This window comes from Syngnathus typhle, linkage group LG2, assembly GCF_033458585.1.
Source record: "Syngnathus typhle isolate RoL2023-S1 ecotype Sweden linkage group LG2, RoL_Styp_1.0, whole genome shotgun sequence".
NCBI classification, from domain to species: Eukaryota; Metazoa; Chordata; class Actinopteri; order Syngnathiformes; family Syngnathidae; genus Syngnathus; species Syngnathus typhle.
Window position 1 is genome coordinate 11,041,227 of NC_083739.1, and position 17,559 is coordinate 11,058,785.

General features: G+C 41.7%; 1 protein-coding gene across 1 annotated transcript; it reads right to left on the reverse strand.

Annotated features, from left to right (window-relative positions):
- Positions 1-4,321: 4,321 nt before the first annotated feature.
- Positions 4,322-15,547, reverse strand: gripap1 (GRIP1 associated protein 1). The gene is made up of 29 exons (XM_061272200.1): positions 15,407-15,547; positions 14,844-14,910; positions 14,687-14,748; positions 14,052-14,078; positions 13,560-13,667; positions 13,315-13,477; positions 12,912-13,078; positions 12,793-12,826; positions 12,230-12,408; positions 12,052-12,099; positions 11,951-11,982; positions 11,695-11,742; positions 11,514-11,613; positions 11,343-11,420; positions 11,090-11,182; positions 10,660-10,794; positions 10,002-10,097; positions 9,810-9,920; positions 9,585-9,686; positions 9,415-9,528; positions 8,765-8,842; positions 8,001-8,096; positions 7,578-7,634; positions 7,052-7,151; positions 6,200-6,330; positions 5,962-6,126; positions 5,691-5,784; positions 5,230-5,402; positions 4,322-4,402 (listed from the first exon to the last, which is right to left on the reverse strand). The coding sequence occupies exons 1-29, from the start codon at positions 15,446-15,448 to the stop codon at positions 4,322-4,324; spliced, it is 2,781 nt and encodes a 926-aa protein (XP_061128184.1). The 5' UTR covers positions 15,449-15,547.
- Positions 15,548-17,559: the final 2,012 nt, after the last annotated feature.

Below are 17,559 nucleotides of genomic sequence, written 5' to 3' on the forward strand. Positions count from 1 at the left end.
CAGCTGTAATGAAGCAAATGTCCTGATTGGTCATGACTGAGCTGAGGACGACCTGCATGAAGGTCGCATCGATCGTCAGCCGAGTCCGACTCGTAAATAATGCATCAGCGCGACCAGGAGGAATCGCGTGGGGAACTCAACCACAACACTTGCAAATATGCTCATCTCATCAAAGTACATTATTATTATTAAGTATTACAGTATTATTTTAAGACTGTGCATAGGCCGACATCATTCTAGAAAATTTAGGTCCGCATGAGTCAAACAAAACATAAAAAGAAAATATCAATTTGTTTATTTAAGACTACGAAGCAACTTGCCTTCGAAATGTTACGGCTAGCTTAATGTTAATACAGAATTGAAAACATCAAAGGTGTGTTAACAATTAGCATCTACTATATTCACTGTGTTCTTTAGACGATATTTGAACACAAACGGTGTAGTAACACATGTAGACAGACAGCAGCACGATACTCGGAGGCATCATTCTTTACACTCAGGACAAAACGACTAATATGAAAGGAGTTTATTTAGTCATTGAGAGTAGTGCTGACTGTCTCGCTGCATGAGCCTATTATACATTTAGCCACAGCTAGTGTGGTTCCCTTGACTGCAATAATGCTACTACCAGTGGTTCACTTAGATGCGGTTAGAGTCATTGGTAGCATAGTGGTTCCATCTACCAACCACCTATCGGTGTGCATCCACTTCCGCAAGAGACGCTAACAACCGCCATGATAGAAAAGTAGCGGGGGCGCCATCATGTGATCACACCAGCACTTCAATTACAGCCGCCAACACACACGCACACACTGAACAGATCACACATACACACATGCGTGCCGCAGTGCCACATCTCCCTCTCCCACTCAAGCTAAAAACAAACGTGAAGGCTCTCATTACAGTCTGATCAATACTCCTCAGGCTTTGTGTGCATGTGTACTGTATATGTGTGCGTGTGCCTTTGTGTCCTCTCTCTGTTCACTGTAAAAGTGTGTTTTTAGTAGCACAAGAAGATGAAACCGGCGATGTGTTCACTGTCACAGTGGAAATGTGAGTGCCCTCTACTAATAACAGTTTCCTGTTCGGGGTAGTGAGGGGCTGTTATGCACACACACATGCACACACACATTCTATATTTAGCCAGGCGCTGCAAGAGAAAAACTCGTGAATTTTTTAAACTTTGGACACTGACTTCCTCTGTTGGCTGCCAGACGTTGAGATTTGTGTAGCACGGCAGTTGTTCCCTTTGCCATCCTCGTGACATCATCGCTGTGTTTGCAATAAAGTGTCACAGTTGCCATTTTTGAAGGCCCGTTTTTGGAATCGCTTTTGTTTGTAATTTTCTAACTTTCCAGGGGGGCGCTATTGGGTGACCTTTTTAGAGGTTGTACTCATTTCCCCCTAAAAACAAACATTGTTCATTTGGATACAGATGACTAGTTTGCTCCAAAAACGATAAGATCCACGTCATCCTTGCACCACCATACCATGAAATTTCAAATAATATATTGACAGAATAAAGAAATATGTACTTGTCCTGGTACAAGATATGACTGTAGCTTTTAATAAAAGCACTCCCTAAATATAATTTTTAAAAACCAATTACCTCCCAGGCGCATCCTAAAATGGCTTTTTGTGCCCCCCTCTTGTGATGACTTACATACCAAATAGAACAGAGATAATAAGCATAAAATCATCTTTTTTACAGAAATGTTGTTGCAGTTATTAAAACGTTATTTTAAGGTAGACACATTTTAAATAGGTGCAATTTTGTTCAGATAGCGTCTCTCTCGATATAGATGATCCTGTTACTAAAACCTTTCAAGCCATCTAGAGGAAGATGGGAAAAATGACAGCAGAATCGTCATCATTCATATTTGTGTCGATTAAACCAATGCAACCATTTTTCTCAGTGTCTAAATTGATATGAAACTAGTTTTATTATATCACATCATGTTCTTGACCAGTTAGCATTGCCACTATTATGTATGCCAACATTAGCATTGACTTGCAACCGTTATTGTAATTAGAGTAACATTGAAATGAAACTAAGATTAAAATATGTAATTTTGTTTCAATGTAGTTATTAATATAATGGTAATTTTGTAATGACCATAGTAGTAGTTGGGCCATAATTATGAACTTGATTATACTTAATGATAAGCACTGTGCTACCGTTAAAAAAAAAACTAATCGCTTGATCGGTTTGGATAAACATACAGTATAGCCCCAAGTAAAAAGAAAAAGTCATTAACAGTTTGAAAGTAGTAAAGGTTAATGACATCACTGATGCATGGTGAGTATTTAGTTGAAGTGCAGCCTTCCGCATGAGCTTGTCTTTAATTAAGAGTACACCCAATTAACTCTCAGCCAATCAGACGCTGCCAGGCCAAGCGGAGCGCTCACCTCCGTAATCTCATCTCTCGACGGAACAGGAAGTCGTGGACGGTTAATTAGGGTCGTCTCCCGACGGACACCTGCCTCCGAGCTTTGTGACTTTTTACTCCGAAAGTGAAGGATGGGGGAGGAGTCACATTCCCTGATAAAGAAGAAACTTTTTCAATCAAAGTCACTGGAAGCTGGCCACTGCAGGTTCAGAATTTGTTGCATTTCCCCATCTTGACATCATCTAGCTTGCTAACTTTGTAGCTGACATCACAGCTATGAAAAATAGTCATTAGTCAATATTTCAAGAACTCTTCAAGCGCCATTCTTTCAATATTTTAAGCACTAATAATTCTCACCAAGAACCAGAAAACATGAGTGGAATCTTTTTCACATTGATTTGCATACGACAAGAAAGCAGCCGAGTGGACGTCAATCACAGAGTCGACAAAGCTGAAAATTGGCAACGACGGTGCCCATTTGGACATTTACATCGCAAAATAAATTAACGTCTGAAACTTTTGACCCTGAGTTGGAGCGATGTGACTCGTAGAGAAAAGACATGCACCAGCCAAACACGGCAGTTTGGCAGCTAATTTTATGAGGTTTCATTGGTGAACATTCAAACTGTTATTTGAGGCTTCTGTTTATATTCACACGGTGACTCTCCAAAAGTTTAATTTCAGCACAGCCTAACCAATGATGCAAAGGTATGAAGGTGATTTTTCACTCACTTTATTTTGCTTCATGATAGAAATCACGTTTCCTGCTTAATTTTAGGTCGCTTTCTTTCCAAGGCTCAGAAGACAAAGACAGACTCCGAGAATGCCAAGAAAATGTGAGAGCTGAAAAACAGAAGCCATGGGCATGTGACCGTACTGAAAATAGTCAAGGGCCACCAAGTAGTGTCCAAGAGTGAAGGCAAAACAGATAGCAAACTCTTGTTTTCTTTTATAAATAAGATCTGATACAGTAAGCGAGACATACACAGCCCAACAACAATTAAGACCATTCCATTTACAGACGCCATGTTAAACAGTTTCAAAACAAAGCAATAAAAATAACAAGTTCTTTTAAATATATATTCATATTTTACTCACATTCATATAAGCTTTGATTCGAAGTAAAAGACTATTAAAGGTGCTCCGGCAAATAGTTGCGGCGGCCACATACCAAATGACATAACGTAATGTAGGACTTCCCGGTCCATGGCCAGGGCGTAGAGTAGACATAGCCCGACGTGACGGACTGCACTGATATGGCCATAGACACCAGACACCTCAAACCATTTTATTTCATATAATGTAGGGTGGGGGGGGGGGACTTGCCCGTAGAATGGAATCAAGTTTTTAATTCCTACGGAAGTTGTCAGGTTGTAGCCAGGTTCAGGTGGAACCTAATCGTGGGAGTTTTGTATAATTCAATTACAGTACATTCGTTAAGAACAATAATGAGATGAACATTTCCATTCTCTACATGCTTTGGATGGACGAATAGATGAAGAACTTCCAGCATTTAAACATAGCTCAAATGGCCTAGATATGTGATTCCTAACCTTTCTGAGCCAAGGCACACACTGAAGTTCAAAATCTCATGGCACAGCACACCATCAAATAAAAATGTCACACAAATTGGATACATGTCAATTATATACTTTCTGCCATCTAATAGAAGCTCATTTATTTGTTCTGTCCGTCACTAGTCACTGGCATAGTAGATGAACAAAGGTGAATTATTTGTTGTAAATAAATAAATTTCTGATCAATTGAGTGACATTTGATGATTTCTCACAGCACACGAATGTGCCCTGGCACACTGGTTGGGAATCACTCACTTAAATACCACTCTAGACCTGCCAGAAATCAGTCTTAGGTCTAAGCTTGGTCTTCCATCTGAGGTGAATATGAATGGACGGATGACTCAGGAAGTAGTCTCAACCGGAGCCAGCTGAACTGCCATCAGGAGCTGGTTCCTTACTGAGACGGACTAATTCCTGGGACAAAACCTCCATGTCCTGGAAGAAAGACAGACAGACATATGTCTTCTGTTTTTTTGTGCCCCTGGAGTCCCTATCAAAGATGGCTGCTGGAGATGTCGCCCATAAGTGGACTGAGGTTTTCCTTTTTTTTTTTTTTTAAACCATTTCAAAAACACTTAGCTCTCCAATCACCATTATAATGACCAACATCAAAATAAAATAAAGTAGCCTAACGGAAATTCAAACAAGAGACAGACATTCTATTCCTAAATAGTTTATTTAAAGGATGCTAAATCAATTTTGAGCTTTTAGCCATGTTAACATGCTAATTCCTCACTAAAAACACCTCCAAAGTGGTGTTTTCCTCCATTCCTCATCTTGGAGCATTCCTGTTCTCAGAGTAGCTGTCCCTGCAACTTGAGCTGACATGCGGCTGTTCTGATTTCGGTGCATCAAATGAATTATAAAATGTATCAACGTACCCATTGCAATTTGCTCACGTACTAGTTGTTGCGGTTTAGTGCATTGAGTTTATTTTCTATGTATTTTTTAGATGTCCTACGTTGTGAGCGGTCTTTGAATGCACCTCAAGTCCTACAAACGTGTGAGAGTAGGGCAAAGGCAGGGATTTAGTGAATGAAGCGTCTTAGTAAAACAGCCACCCAAATTATTTATTTATCATTATATTATTTTAAAAAAAAAAATGTATGGTCGGGAAAGAAAATAACATGTTTTCGTTGTCTATCTGAACACATGCTTGATAAAGCAGAGCTCTACTTTATGACACTAATAAATAATCTGTATCTTCATTGATCGAGCTCGGAAGTTGGCGCGAGTGCTGAGCCAAGTGGGTTGGATTTTACCTTGTGAAGGTGCATGTTCTTGGTCAGCTGTTCCTCCAACATGTTCTGCAGCTTCTTGTTCATTTCACGCAGGTTCTCATCCCCAGACTTCACCAGATCCCTCAAGACGGAACCCAGACCTCCTCGGTCAACCTGAGAAACTCCGTGACCACCCGTGGCGCCACCTGACACGTCTACACCCACCAGGGAGGGAGAAGCACGATAAGGACAAAACGACAATAATCTCTGACACCGTAAATAATATATAGTGTCTTTTTTTAACCATTAGGCGGTGACTTGATTTACTGCAAGTAATCAAATTAAAATATTAATAAACTTAATCTCACACCAGTTTTATTAATTTGATTAAATAATTAGTTAATCAATTTGTGGTAAAGAGTACAAAAACTAGTCACAGCATTTCTGGAACTTTTTGAAAATTACTGAATTAGTATGCGGACTATTGGCTGGCCTGTGCTCACCTATGCGACTGTCCATGACATAGGTCTCGATGATGGCGCTTTTTCTGCAGATGTCCTCTGCCATGGACGAGCAACTCACCTCCAGGTGTTTTACCTGTCAAGCGCACATTCGTGATCATGTGACATGACCGGCGACCAATGAGAAAAGGCCAGTGATGGACAGCAACCTTCACTGGACTATAACCTTTCAAGTACTAGAACATTTCTTTGGGATAGAACTAGTAGCTTCTATCAGGACTAAAACCTCGACTTGAGCAATGGACCAACCCACAATATGCGCTGAACTACATGTATTCGGTATGTCAGTGGCTGAACTGACCTTCTCCTCCAGCATCCACTTCTCCTGCTGAACCTCAGCGAGCCTCTGGAATAGTTCACCCAGCTCGTCGTCGGACAGCTCGGCGGCACGCTGACATTGAGGACTTCCTCCTCCCGACTGGTGACAAGTACAGACGTTTACACACGTGCCCCCTACGTCACCAAATATTCGTTGGGCTGGCGCGATCCACCTTGTTCTGACCGACGCTCTGGCTCTCCTTCATTACGTCTCGGTAGGAGAAAGATGAGACGGAAGACGAATCTCCGGTCTGCTGAGTACGACTGGGACTGTTGATCTCCGATAAGACCAGCTCCTCAAGACCTGCGGGGAGACGAAGGCGCCACCTCCTGTTAGCTAGTAACACCGGCTAATTTCAAAGAGCAAACTTTGATTGTTATAACTGGCAACCTGAATACCAAGATGAGCCAATAGGTGCCATTTGCACCTAAAGGTTGGAGTTATGCTCGACTGAATCATTTGCCAGTAGGTGACATTGCCAAGGGTGTACTGTGTGTACTCTGGCCAGCACGCAAAGGCCGTCTAAATGTGACCTTAAAAGAAAGGACATGTCCTTGGGTAAAAAACATGGCCCTTTTAAAGCAAAAAAGTTTGGGGTAAGGAAACACACGACAAAAAAGTAATTCCATTCTATTGTGCATGGAATTTTGTTTTTGCCAAATATTGAGATTGGCATTAGGCTAAAAATCAGTTAGGCCCTGGTCCTACTTAATGTCTGATTGTCAGCTTTCGCCAATGTCCAGAAATTCTCTTTAAACATTTATCTGTCCTTACAGATTTTACATGGTGTGTGTGTATGCGTGTGCGTGTGTGGGCAGAGGGAATCAAAGCGCTGTATGAAATATTTAGAAGAAGGTTCCGCAATGAGGCAGAACCTCCTGGTGAGTTCACATGATGCTGCTAAGTGAGCCCTGATCGGAAGATTTTTGTCCGTGGCCATCAATATGGATCGAGCGTGACGGCGTCAAAGATCGGATATCATTTCAAGGCTTTGCTATGAAAAAGCAGGTCTGAGGGCCCATACCTGTTCTGCTCTTGCTGTTGGTTAGGATCTCTTGAAGTCTCTCCTGTAGTTTGTCTGCTCGCTTCCTTTCCAGGTGCAACTGTCTCTTTAAGTCCTTCAACTATAAACACACGTGCATATAAATAGAAATATGTAGATCTCATTCGTTTCATCCGTCGTCAGTCTTCCGCATAAAAGTCGGCACTTCGCCAGACCCCTCCGCCAACAATTCAAAATGGCTTTAATGACACAGCGTACTCCAATTTCCACTTCGGTGGGTAGTCTGTGAGATTCATAACCCGCCCCCCGAATGCTGTCACTGACTAAACGAAATGCACTTCTTATGGAATATTTGGCAGTTTTCACCCGGCAAGCATCCTCGTATAAACAGGCCCTTGGAGCCAGGAATGATGACTAAGCAGTACAATCAGCTGATGTTAAAATCCATGCAACGTTGTGGCTTACACATTGTGTTCTGCAATGAAGCATTACTCCAAAGGTGCGCAACCCCGGTCATGAACGGGCGCACATTTCCACCAACACTCACCGCTGCACTTCCTTTCTTCTCAATTATTCTCTGGCCATCCACTGTGTCTTTGATCTCCTGCAGAAGCAGAAGATAAGTTCTCTTCTCAACAGTTATGTATTTTGATGTATTTCAACCCTTCATTTATGCTGCAGGCCAAACTGACCCATTTATATATCATCAAATGTAGTTCTTTGACAAATTGGGATAATTTAGCATGCCCTTCATCAAAATTTAATGGACATCATTGTAGTTTCTGGTAGACAACATAACAGGAGGATTAAATAACATTGTGTTGATTTGCAATGTAAAAATCGCTGATTCAGTGCAATATTGTCCTCATATTTTGCCAACAACTATTTCACAAGACAACAATGACGTGATAGTATATAAAATCAGCTAAGAAACAATATATTGCAATATGGATATAGTGTGCCTCCTGACCTGTTTGAGTTTGGCAATGGCGCCGTGGTCTTCCTCTCGCTGATTCTGGACTTCTAACAGCTGCTTGTGGACCGCTTCTGCCTCGGCCTGCTTAGCCTGAGGTGTACATACATGACAACATGCGGTTTATAAAAAAAAAAAAAAAAAAAGTATTTCCCCTGTCCTGTAGTGCATATCTATCATACTTGTGTGTTATAAATAATTAGGCCGATTTTATTACAAGTACGCGTTTAATGATTGTATTTATCAAAGAGAAAATACACATTTAAACTATCTGCACCGTAAAGCGTAAAGAAGCACCCATGAGGGCAGCATAGACTTTTTGTTTTCTTCAAAGTTTGGGTGTGTGTATGTAAAATATCTGGCAAACGTGAGAAGGACCCTCTCACACAACATTTTCAAAAATTGCAACATGACTAAAGATTGACTTGGCACTCCACCAGACACACATTCAAATGGATACAATTGACAAACTATTACCTCTTATTGTGCTTGTCGTTAGTATTATTTCTAAATATTGGCGATCCAAATAAAGAGCTTAGACACTGTAGATCGGTAGATAGCTACTCTATTGATACACAAAGGAAATTGACTGTTCCATTAATCTCCACAATGTAAAAGCCATTGTTCCGGTAATCGACACAATGTAAACATTAAACAAAACATCATTTATAATTTATGTCATGTACCATATTGAATAATTTATTTTAATCATTATTTATACATACATATATAAAGAGAGCACCACCCATTCTGTCTGTTACCTGTAGATCAAGTATGTGTTGTTCCTGAAGAGATTTGACAGCTTCCTGATGGTCCAAAATCAACTTGTCTGTGTTTTCCTGCTCACACACACACATACACACGCACGCACAAACAGCGCAATTAAATGCAGTGAATCCCTATTTATCTTTCACATGCATTAACCGCATTTAAATTCATAGACACACAAATGTTTAAAACACACTTAAACAAATTGTAAAAGTATTTGAATCTAAAAAATATAGTATTAAAGTATAAAATTAGTATACTGTAAAATGGAGAGAAATAAAAAAAATATACACGTATAAAACAGAGAGAAAATACTATATATATTGTATGGTATCTCTGTGACACTGTCACGAGTGTCTGAGTGTGAGCTGTGGGTGACAACAGGTCCTGCGCAGCTATGCTCACTCTGCATTTTAAACTTCCCCAACATTCGATAAAAAGCTGAAAGGTGCATTGGCGACCACGGCACTCCTTTCCTATTCCAGCGCTTCACAGTATAAATATGATGTAACATTTCATTATCTTTATAAAATTCAACATTTCACGATTCTTGATCATTTCAATGATCAAATTAAAGAAGAAGGCTCAATGTACTTTGCCCACCTGTGATTTAAAGCATGATTATTATTTTCTCAATACCCACCTGAGCTTCATTGAGCCGTCGTTCAAACCATCCTTTGGTTTCTTCCATGGACTGCAGCTGACCATGAAGTTCTTTCACTTTGGTCTGAAGAGTCTCCAACTCTTTGCTACGAGCCTAAAAGCCAAAAATGTTTCATGATATTGCCTTTAAATCCTCTTCTTCTCCTTCACCTTTTCGTCTCTGAGCTGTTGCCGAATGTCCTCCTCTGAACGATTTTTCTCCTCGTGAAGACCTCGAAGTTCTTTCTCATAGCGGGCCCTCACGCCAAGGATCTGAAGGACGCGACATAAGCGAGCAGAGTATTGCAGTGGCTTCCATTGAGGCAGCAAAGAGCACATTTTCAAAGTCTCGACCATACTGTGCAAAGAAACAACAACAGTGCAGGTCTAGCTCACCTCCTTCTCGTGCTGAAGTTTGAGGTCTGACAGTGCCTCCTTGTGGTTGGACGTCTCCTGATTTAGTTGAATGGCCATACTGTCTAACATGGCCTTCCTCTTCTCTGCTGTCTGCGTAGTACACAACACACAGTACAAATATTAGCTGGTATTATCAAACCAAATGGTGTGTGTGTGTCTGTGTGTGTATACCTTCTTGCTCTCCTCCAACTCCCTGAGTAGCTTATCCTTTTCTTGTCCTTCTTCTGTTAATTGTTCCAACAACTTCCTGTTTGCAAAACTTGACTCCTGATGGGGAGCCAGTCAAGGACACAATCAAGGAGACAGTTTGTTGCAAGAAAACCTTATGCTAACCGATGAAATAACCCAAACTTTTGCATATATTGGTCATACTTTTTTATCTTCTTATAAGATATAAAGTCTGCCCCAAAACAATTAGGTGTTTTTATGTGTTTATTGGGTGCAGTCTAATGGTCTTTTCAAGAGCTGATCGGATTGAGGTCAACCAACCCAAATTAATGGAGGTGTTTATTATAGCGCCCCTAATGTACCCATGTTGAGATTTTCATTCGAAAGACGTTTTTCCCAACGTGAACTATGCCTCACTTATAAATAGGTCTCAGAAGACCACCGAGGAAAATTGTTCACCTGCAAGAAGCTGGAAAGGTCACTAAGGCATCAGTGAAGGCCTTAAGATTTATTAGCCCAATGAAAACAAGAATGTAGAAAGCTTTGCAAGATTGCATTTTCCAGCAGAGTTAATAAAGATGTTAAATTAATAATTGAACTCCATAAGCAATACTGCTTTGAAAATAACCAATAAAGGTCAAATGAAGGTCATCAAGATCACCTGCAGTTGCGAGTCCAGGTCATCCCTCTGGGCCAATAGCTTTTCTTGCTCCGCTCGACTCTGCTGCAGTTCGGCCGCCTGCGCCTCCTGCTGCTCGCGCAGCAGGTTGAGCTCCTGCATCTTGCTGGCCTGAATCTGCAATCAATGGTTACACCTGAAAATGTGCTCGTCTCTACGGTTGACAAAGCGATATGACCTCTAGAGTAGCCTCGCAGACAGAAAGCATGACAAGAACTTTCAAAAAGGACAAGCAGGAGGACAGAACGTAAAGCTGGAAACACACAAAACACCAACAAAATATCACAGTATATTTTCTTCATCTTTGAGGGCAGTGTTTGTTTGTTTGTTTTTTAACTCATCTTGACCCATAATCACTCAGCCATATTGTTTTCTGAGATATAGTTTTGTGCATGTTCTCCTTGTAGATTACCTGTTCTAGAGCAGCTAAATTAGTCCTCAGAGCATCGTTTTCCTGCAGGATGTTGTCCACCTGCTCCTGACTCACTGCACTCTGACTTGCTACCTGTGGTGTCAGCGCATCGACAGCAGAGGGCAGGAAAGAGGCAAAGGCAGATAAGAATGGGGGAAGACACCAGTAAAGAGAAAGCCGAAGAACAGCAGAACGTCCAATATGGCAGAAAGAGCGGAAGAAGTGCTGGACTTGCCAAAAGAGGTCAACAGACCTTTTCTTTGAGAGCGTTCACAGCCAGCTGGTGTTCTTTGTCGCAGGTCTGAAACCGCTCTCTCAGCTCTGTCGTCACCTACCGCGGAAGAAAAACAACTTGGATGATTACCCTTTCACATCACAATACCGCAATCGTTCTCATGGTGACGGCCAGAGATTACCCTCTGACCTGATTGGCTGCCGCCAAGTCTGACTGTAGCTTCTGGATTCGTGTGTTCATCAACTTAAGCTCCTCCTCTTTCTTCTGATTAATCTCTTCAATCTTTGTCCTATGGAAAAGCGGATAAGTTCACAGTGGATGGGTCTCAGACTTGTCAGAGTGGACCGCCGTGACAATGTGTTGCTCTGACCTGCTATCGTTGTACAGAACCTCCTTCTCCGCCTGAAGACGCTGGAAGCTGTGACGGGCAAAAAAAGAATATTTGAAGTGGTGAGCGCATCACCAAGAATCAGTCAAAACCCACTCCTAAAAGCAAAACCCACACTTGGCACTGGTCTAGCAGAGCTGAGGACTTGTGGATAGTTTTAAATTATGAAATGAAATGCTAAATAAATGATCTAATAAAAACAAGCAAAATAGGTCAAAAAGTGATGAAGAGGTCGCACCTTTCTTGTTTCTTCTTTAACTTGTCAGACAGCTGAAAGACAAAAGTCCGCATCATTCTAGGATTGGTCAAAGAAGTGCTTACCCACTGGTGAGCATTTACCTTTGACAATTCATCCTGTAGTTTGGAGAGTTCAGCCTGTTTGCTCACCTGAATGTTGAAGTCACAGAACAACAGTCACATACTATGAGAAGAGGATGATGATGACTTAGGTTGATAGGCAAACATCAGGTGGGTGCCAATGACAGCTGAATGAGGGGTAAGTGGTGTGCGTGAGTACCTCCAGGTCACGCAGTTGCTCCCTCAGCAGCCTCTTCTCCTCATGCTGGGTGTTCAGGGCGACCTCCAGCTCTGCTCCAAAGCAGTGAGTTATTGGACACAGAGCAGCCGACCAGCCTAGCGCTGAGTGCTTAGCTACAATCTCCTCTACGCTCTTCTCTGACAGGCCTAAAGGGGGCGCTGGACACAGCAGGGGCAGTCTGACAGTTAGTGTGCCAGACACACAATAAACCATTTACACCATCGAAGGTTGGGATGTTCGGGGCCAGATGCAGTGTCCTCTGGGGGTTCACTTGTGGTAGTGATCGTGCTTTTGTTCTGTTGCAGTAGGGTTCTAGCAGTGGTATAATGACGCCAAATAACTATTTGTAGAATAAATAGTACCACAATATAACATACTATTTGCGATACATGACAGTCTGAAGTCATACAGCCATATTCATTTTGCCACTGCTGGTGACTCTGATGGCCTTTTAGCACCGCCTGGTGGATTTCGATAAAGCTACATCGTCTAACGGCTTGTGACTATCATGGGGTGTCAATACATAATACAAATGATCTCACCATGTAACTGCGTTTGTTCCATCTGAGCTGTGGTCTGTAAAAAAAAAAAAAAGGAAGGAAACAGTCAGTTTCCACGCTAACTAGAAGGCAAGTTGACTAAGACAGTGTATGCCAATCACCTGCTGCCCGCTCACATTGTCCCCTTCTGATGCAGGCTCCTCCCCTTTGCTATTGACATCAGGCACACCATTGGCCCCTACTGATCTGTCCTTCAGTGAGGTAGCGTTCTGGTCGCCATCAGAAAGCACTGATCTCGGCTGCTCTGCATTACAGTGCTCCTGAAGAGCTGGAGGGGAACAACACACCTCACATGGACCTTCAGAGTGAAAAACTAACTGAATGCTACTTAAGCGAGACACATTATGAGGGAGGGGTGGGTGGATGTTCTGGAATGGATTAATCCCATTTTTATTCATTTCAACAGGGCAAGATGATCAACTACTCAATTTGGATTACAAGAGATTTGGAGAAAATATCCCCTTTAGAAGACCCCGGTGTTTAGAGGTGTCTCAACAAACAAACCTCGCACTTTCTTCAGTAGCGCAGCGTTCTCAGCCTGGAGTCGTAACAGCTCTTCATCAGCAGGACTGGAGGTGGTGTTGGGCAGAGGCTGGGAAGCTGCCACCCCTTCCACTTCCTTAAGACGCTGGTTTTCCTGTTCCAGCTGCTCGATTTGCATACACAACTGGAAATGACCAGAAAACAAGAGTGGCAAATATCAACCCCATACAGTTGATCTGTTTGTTTACAGTCGTCACAGGCACTACCTTGGAAAGTTCCGCCATGAGCGTGCTGTTCTGAAGTCGAAAATCTTCTTCCTGACTGTGAAGTTTCCCCTGAAGCATCTCATTCTCACTCAGCAGTGCTTCCACTTCCTGCAGAAGGTCAACTTTGATTCAGGGGTGCCTAATTCAATTAGTAAGTGAGTGTGGAAATGTTGTGCTGTTACAACAGTGTTATGTGCTAATATTGTACTTCTGTTGTCCAAATGCTGTCATACTGTTAAGCTACTTTTGTATTAGTCTTGTGCCACTGTTGTGGAACTACTATTGTAGTACTATGCTACTGATGCTCTGTGGTTCTTTTGCCGTTGAGTTCTGTTACTGTTATTGTGGTACTGTTGTGATGTTACAGTAGTGCTGTGCTATGTGCTTCTGTGTGTTGTGCTATTTTTGCTAGAATGTAGTTCTACTACAATTGTTGTAGTCGTACTGTACGGACAGGTAATCATAGTAACAACAAGTAAGAGAACCACTCACCTGGGCTCGTTTGCTCTTATTCAGAGCCTACAGACAGAAAAGAAGTAAAAATTAAAACAAAGATAATAATAATATTTATAATGATAATAATAATAAGCACAGTTACATACTTGCCAAATGTCCTGATTTATGTAAGAGATTCACAATTTTCAACCTTATTTACTGACCTGCAGATTTTCACAAATTTCCACTGCTGGTTGCTATGGAAACCCGACAGCGGTATCCCAGCGGTGCAAAGGATTTTAATTGAAATGAATGCTCATCACCAGGCATCCCTTTTGCACTTTGTTCAAAATAGTGTATGCTGTTATTTATACTTTATCAATAAGCTGGTCACAGAGCAGTCGGTGGCACACATTTTAATTTGATGTGCAAGAAAAACGGCATACTAAACGCATGGCAGTACTACCTTATGATTTGACCTTATCAGGTACTCAAACTGCTCATTTATCCATTATCCTTAATGGTAAACAGAATCATTGATTGAATATTAGAAAAATACAATCTGTATAACTGCATGGGGTAAATATAAAGCAAACAAACTTGGAAACCTGGCAACGAAACTGAGCCGGTATGCAGATAAAAAAAAAAATCTTCCTATTTTCTACAATCCAAAATGACAAGTATGCATTTACCTTCTGTGCTTTGACAAAATCTCTTTCCAACACCACATTTTTCTGACGCAAGGTGGTCAGCTCTGAAACACACAGCAAGAGCATCCTTCTCATGACCATCACGTCACATGATGAAGATGCTTGGAGCACAAAACAGAATCAGTTTTGTTTTGATTACCAGCGGAGTTCTTCCTCAGCTCATCAGACAACTGATAGTTGTGTGTCCTCAACTCCAGCAACTGAGCCTGTGCGACACAAACGAATACGTCATGCCAAGTCATGTGATTAGCATTGCGCTACTTTGTAGCTCAACTGAACAATTTCTTTTTTTAATACGCAACCTGCCTTTTAAAACTTCCGTTGATCAGTGACATTAACTGGAACTGCATGTTACGTATGACTGCATTCTAATAATAAAGCGGATGTGGTTCAGAGTGCTTTCGTCATGGGGATGTTTACAGACGCCGACAGGGCAAGCACGGACAGTTGTGTTGACCGTGCACCGCAGGCCACCTTGTTAAACTCTCTCACACCTTATGGATACCAACAACGACAGTATTAATGTATCCTTTCGTGTGTCACGGGGTTGCTAGGCTAAGCTAACTACACGGCGCTCGTCCCATCCGAAGGAGCTAACATTAGTTAGCATCCATACCATTCACCTGGCGGCTTAGAGACAACTTGAACTGGGTCGACAACTCGGCAAGGCGTAACACGGGCGTGCCGCCGTTCTATTCTTACCTGCATACGGTGGAACTCCTCCTCCGAAAGCGCCTGCGACATGATGCTGGCGGCTAGCAGCTCGCTAGGCTCAGCTTATGCTAAGGGGAGACAGACGAGCTAGCACCAAGCAGCAGAGATGGGAAGAGCCACAGGAAGAAATCCGGGCCAGAGCTCCCACTCGGATGCTTCTTCCGATCACGACATTCACCCACCACTACGTGTGACGTCATCGTTTATGATTTTATTTTTTATTTTTAATGTATATATTTGCAAATACAAAATGTCTCCTTCGTGTCGAAACAATCACATGTCGGGAAGAAGACAACTTCGTTTATTATAATACCGCACGCAGGGAATACTCATGTTGTGTAATGAGCGTCACCGGACAGGTACGTGACGTGCAGCCAAATGATTCACCTGCACACATGTACAGTGATCCCTCCCTACTTCGCGTTTCGTTTATCGCGGCTCCACTACATCGCGGATTATTTTTTCCCAAATTAAAAAAAACATTTAAAAGTCAAAATAAAACTTCTAAAATGAGGAAACATGTGTCTAACCTTTAGGACAATGTAGTATTGCTCCAAATGTTCGCGATCGCGAATTAGCATCAACTCGTTAGCCTGCCCAGTACTTCTTGTTGGTGACCGTACTTCGCGGATTTCACTCATCGTGGGTAGTTTTTGGAACCAATTATCCACGATAAACAAGGGATTACTGTACTACAGTAAAAGAATAGAAGGTAAAAGAAATCTGACCTGATCTGAAGATTTCACTGCTAAAATCTAATTTCTTTATTTGCAACCTCCCTCATCTGTTTTCAGTAGCAAAACAAGGAGTAAGAATATTTCATTTATGTCACTTTTAACAGAAGTATCACAAAGTGCTTTACGTAGTTACAATTAATAAGTATACACTATGATGTACTGTGGTTTTATTTGTTTGCTTGGTTCTTTGAGATATGAATTGAATTCCTTCCGTGACTATGCCAGTAAATCAAAACAATTGCAAACCAAATAATCTTTTCCCAATGAAATGAGTGAAAATGTCATTAATGCGTTCCAACCTTCTTACCAAATATTTCAACAAAATGTGTTATTCGTAATCTAATTAGGCAATTTAGCACGCCATAATATCGTACTTTTTACCGTTTTCTTAAGTTAAGCAGGTATCAGCTTGTACTGTGCTACATTAGCCACATGGGGCAGTATAAGACAGATGTAGAAAATAGTAATCATTGATGCTTTATTATGAAAGCCCAGCATCAATGTAACATCCTCGCCTGGAAAGCCACACACGCTGAAAAAGTAGATTTGGAGAGCACGCCCTTCACCCCGACTGAGCCTTGGATAAAAAAACAAACATCTAATCAAATTCATTTTTTTGTTGTGAGGTCTCCTTCATTGTGCAACGTCACTCTTCTGTGGAAGAAGGTTAGCGTACACCCTACTTTTGCATTTGGGTGATTTTGCATGTTCTACATTCATGCTCTTTGGACATTCTGACACCCCTACAAAATGGGGTAACCCCTCAATATAGGAAACAGTTGGACACAGCCCATGACAGTTCTTGCACAATTAGCACAACACTGCCATAATAATAGTGCAACAGTACTGCAGCATTTAGTGGAAAAATAGCACAACCACCCCAGCTGTGAGAAGATGATGCAGTTTATAGAACATACAGATGTCTTTCTTCATGTTATCCACAGGTGTGTTTGTGTGTGTGCGTTTTTGTGTAAGGGTGAGTGAATGTTAAATATTAAATGAGCCGTTATATGCTTCAGTGATCCAACAGTCGCTTATGTGTGCCAGTTGCTACAGTTACATACACCAGCTGTTCTCTGAGGGTCACGTGACATTGCTTGCATGAAATGCAATGTCTGGCTGGTGCTGATTGGTTGACAAGAGATGTGACACATGTACATTGTGACAAGAAAAGAGGACGTGAAACTTCCTCCATGCAAATCAGAGAGTGAAGTGAATCTCCTGTTAGGCAGGACTTCACTTTTTAATCCTTGCCAACGACAAGCATAGAGAATTCAATCAACTCCCAGGTTGGCAAAACTTTTCTTGACTTTTGCGTTGTTGGTTTGTGTGCGCGTGATGTAAAGCTCTGTGACCTGCTAGTGATGAAAAGAAGAAGAAAGTAAAACAGGGAGACGTTAACTA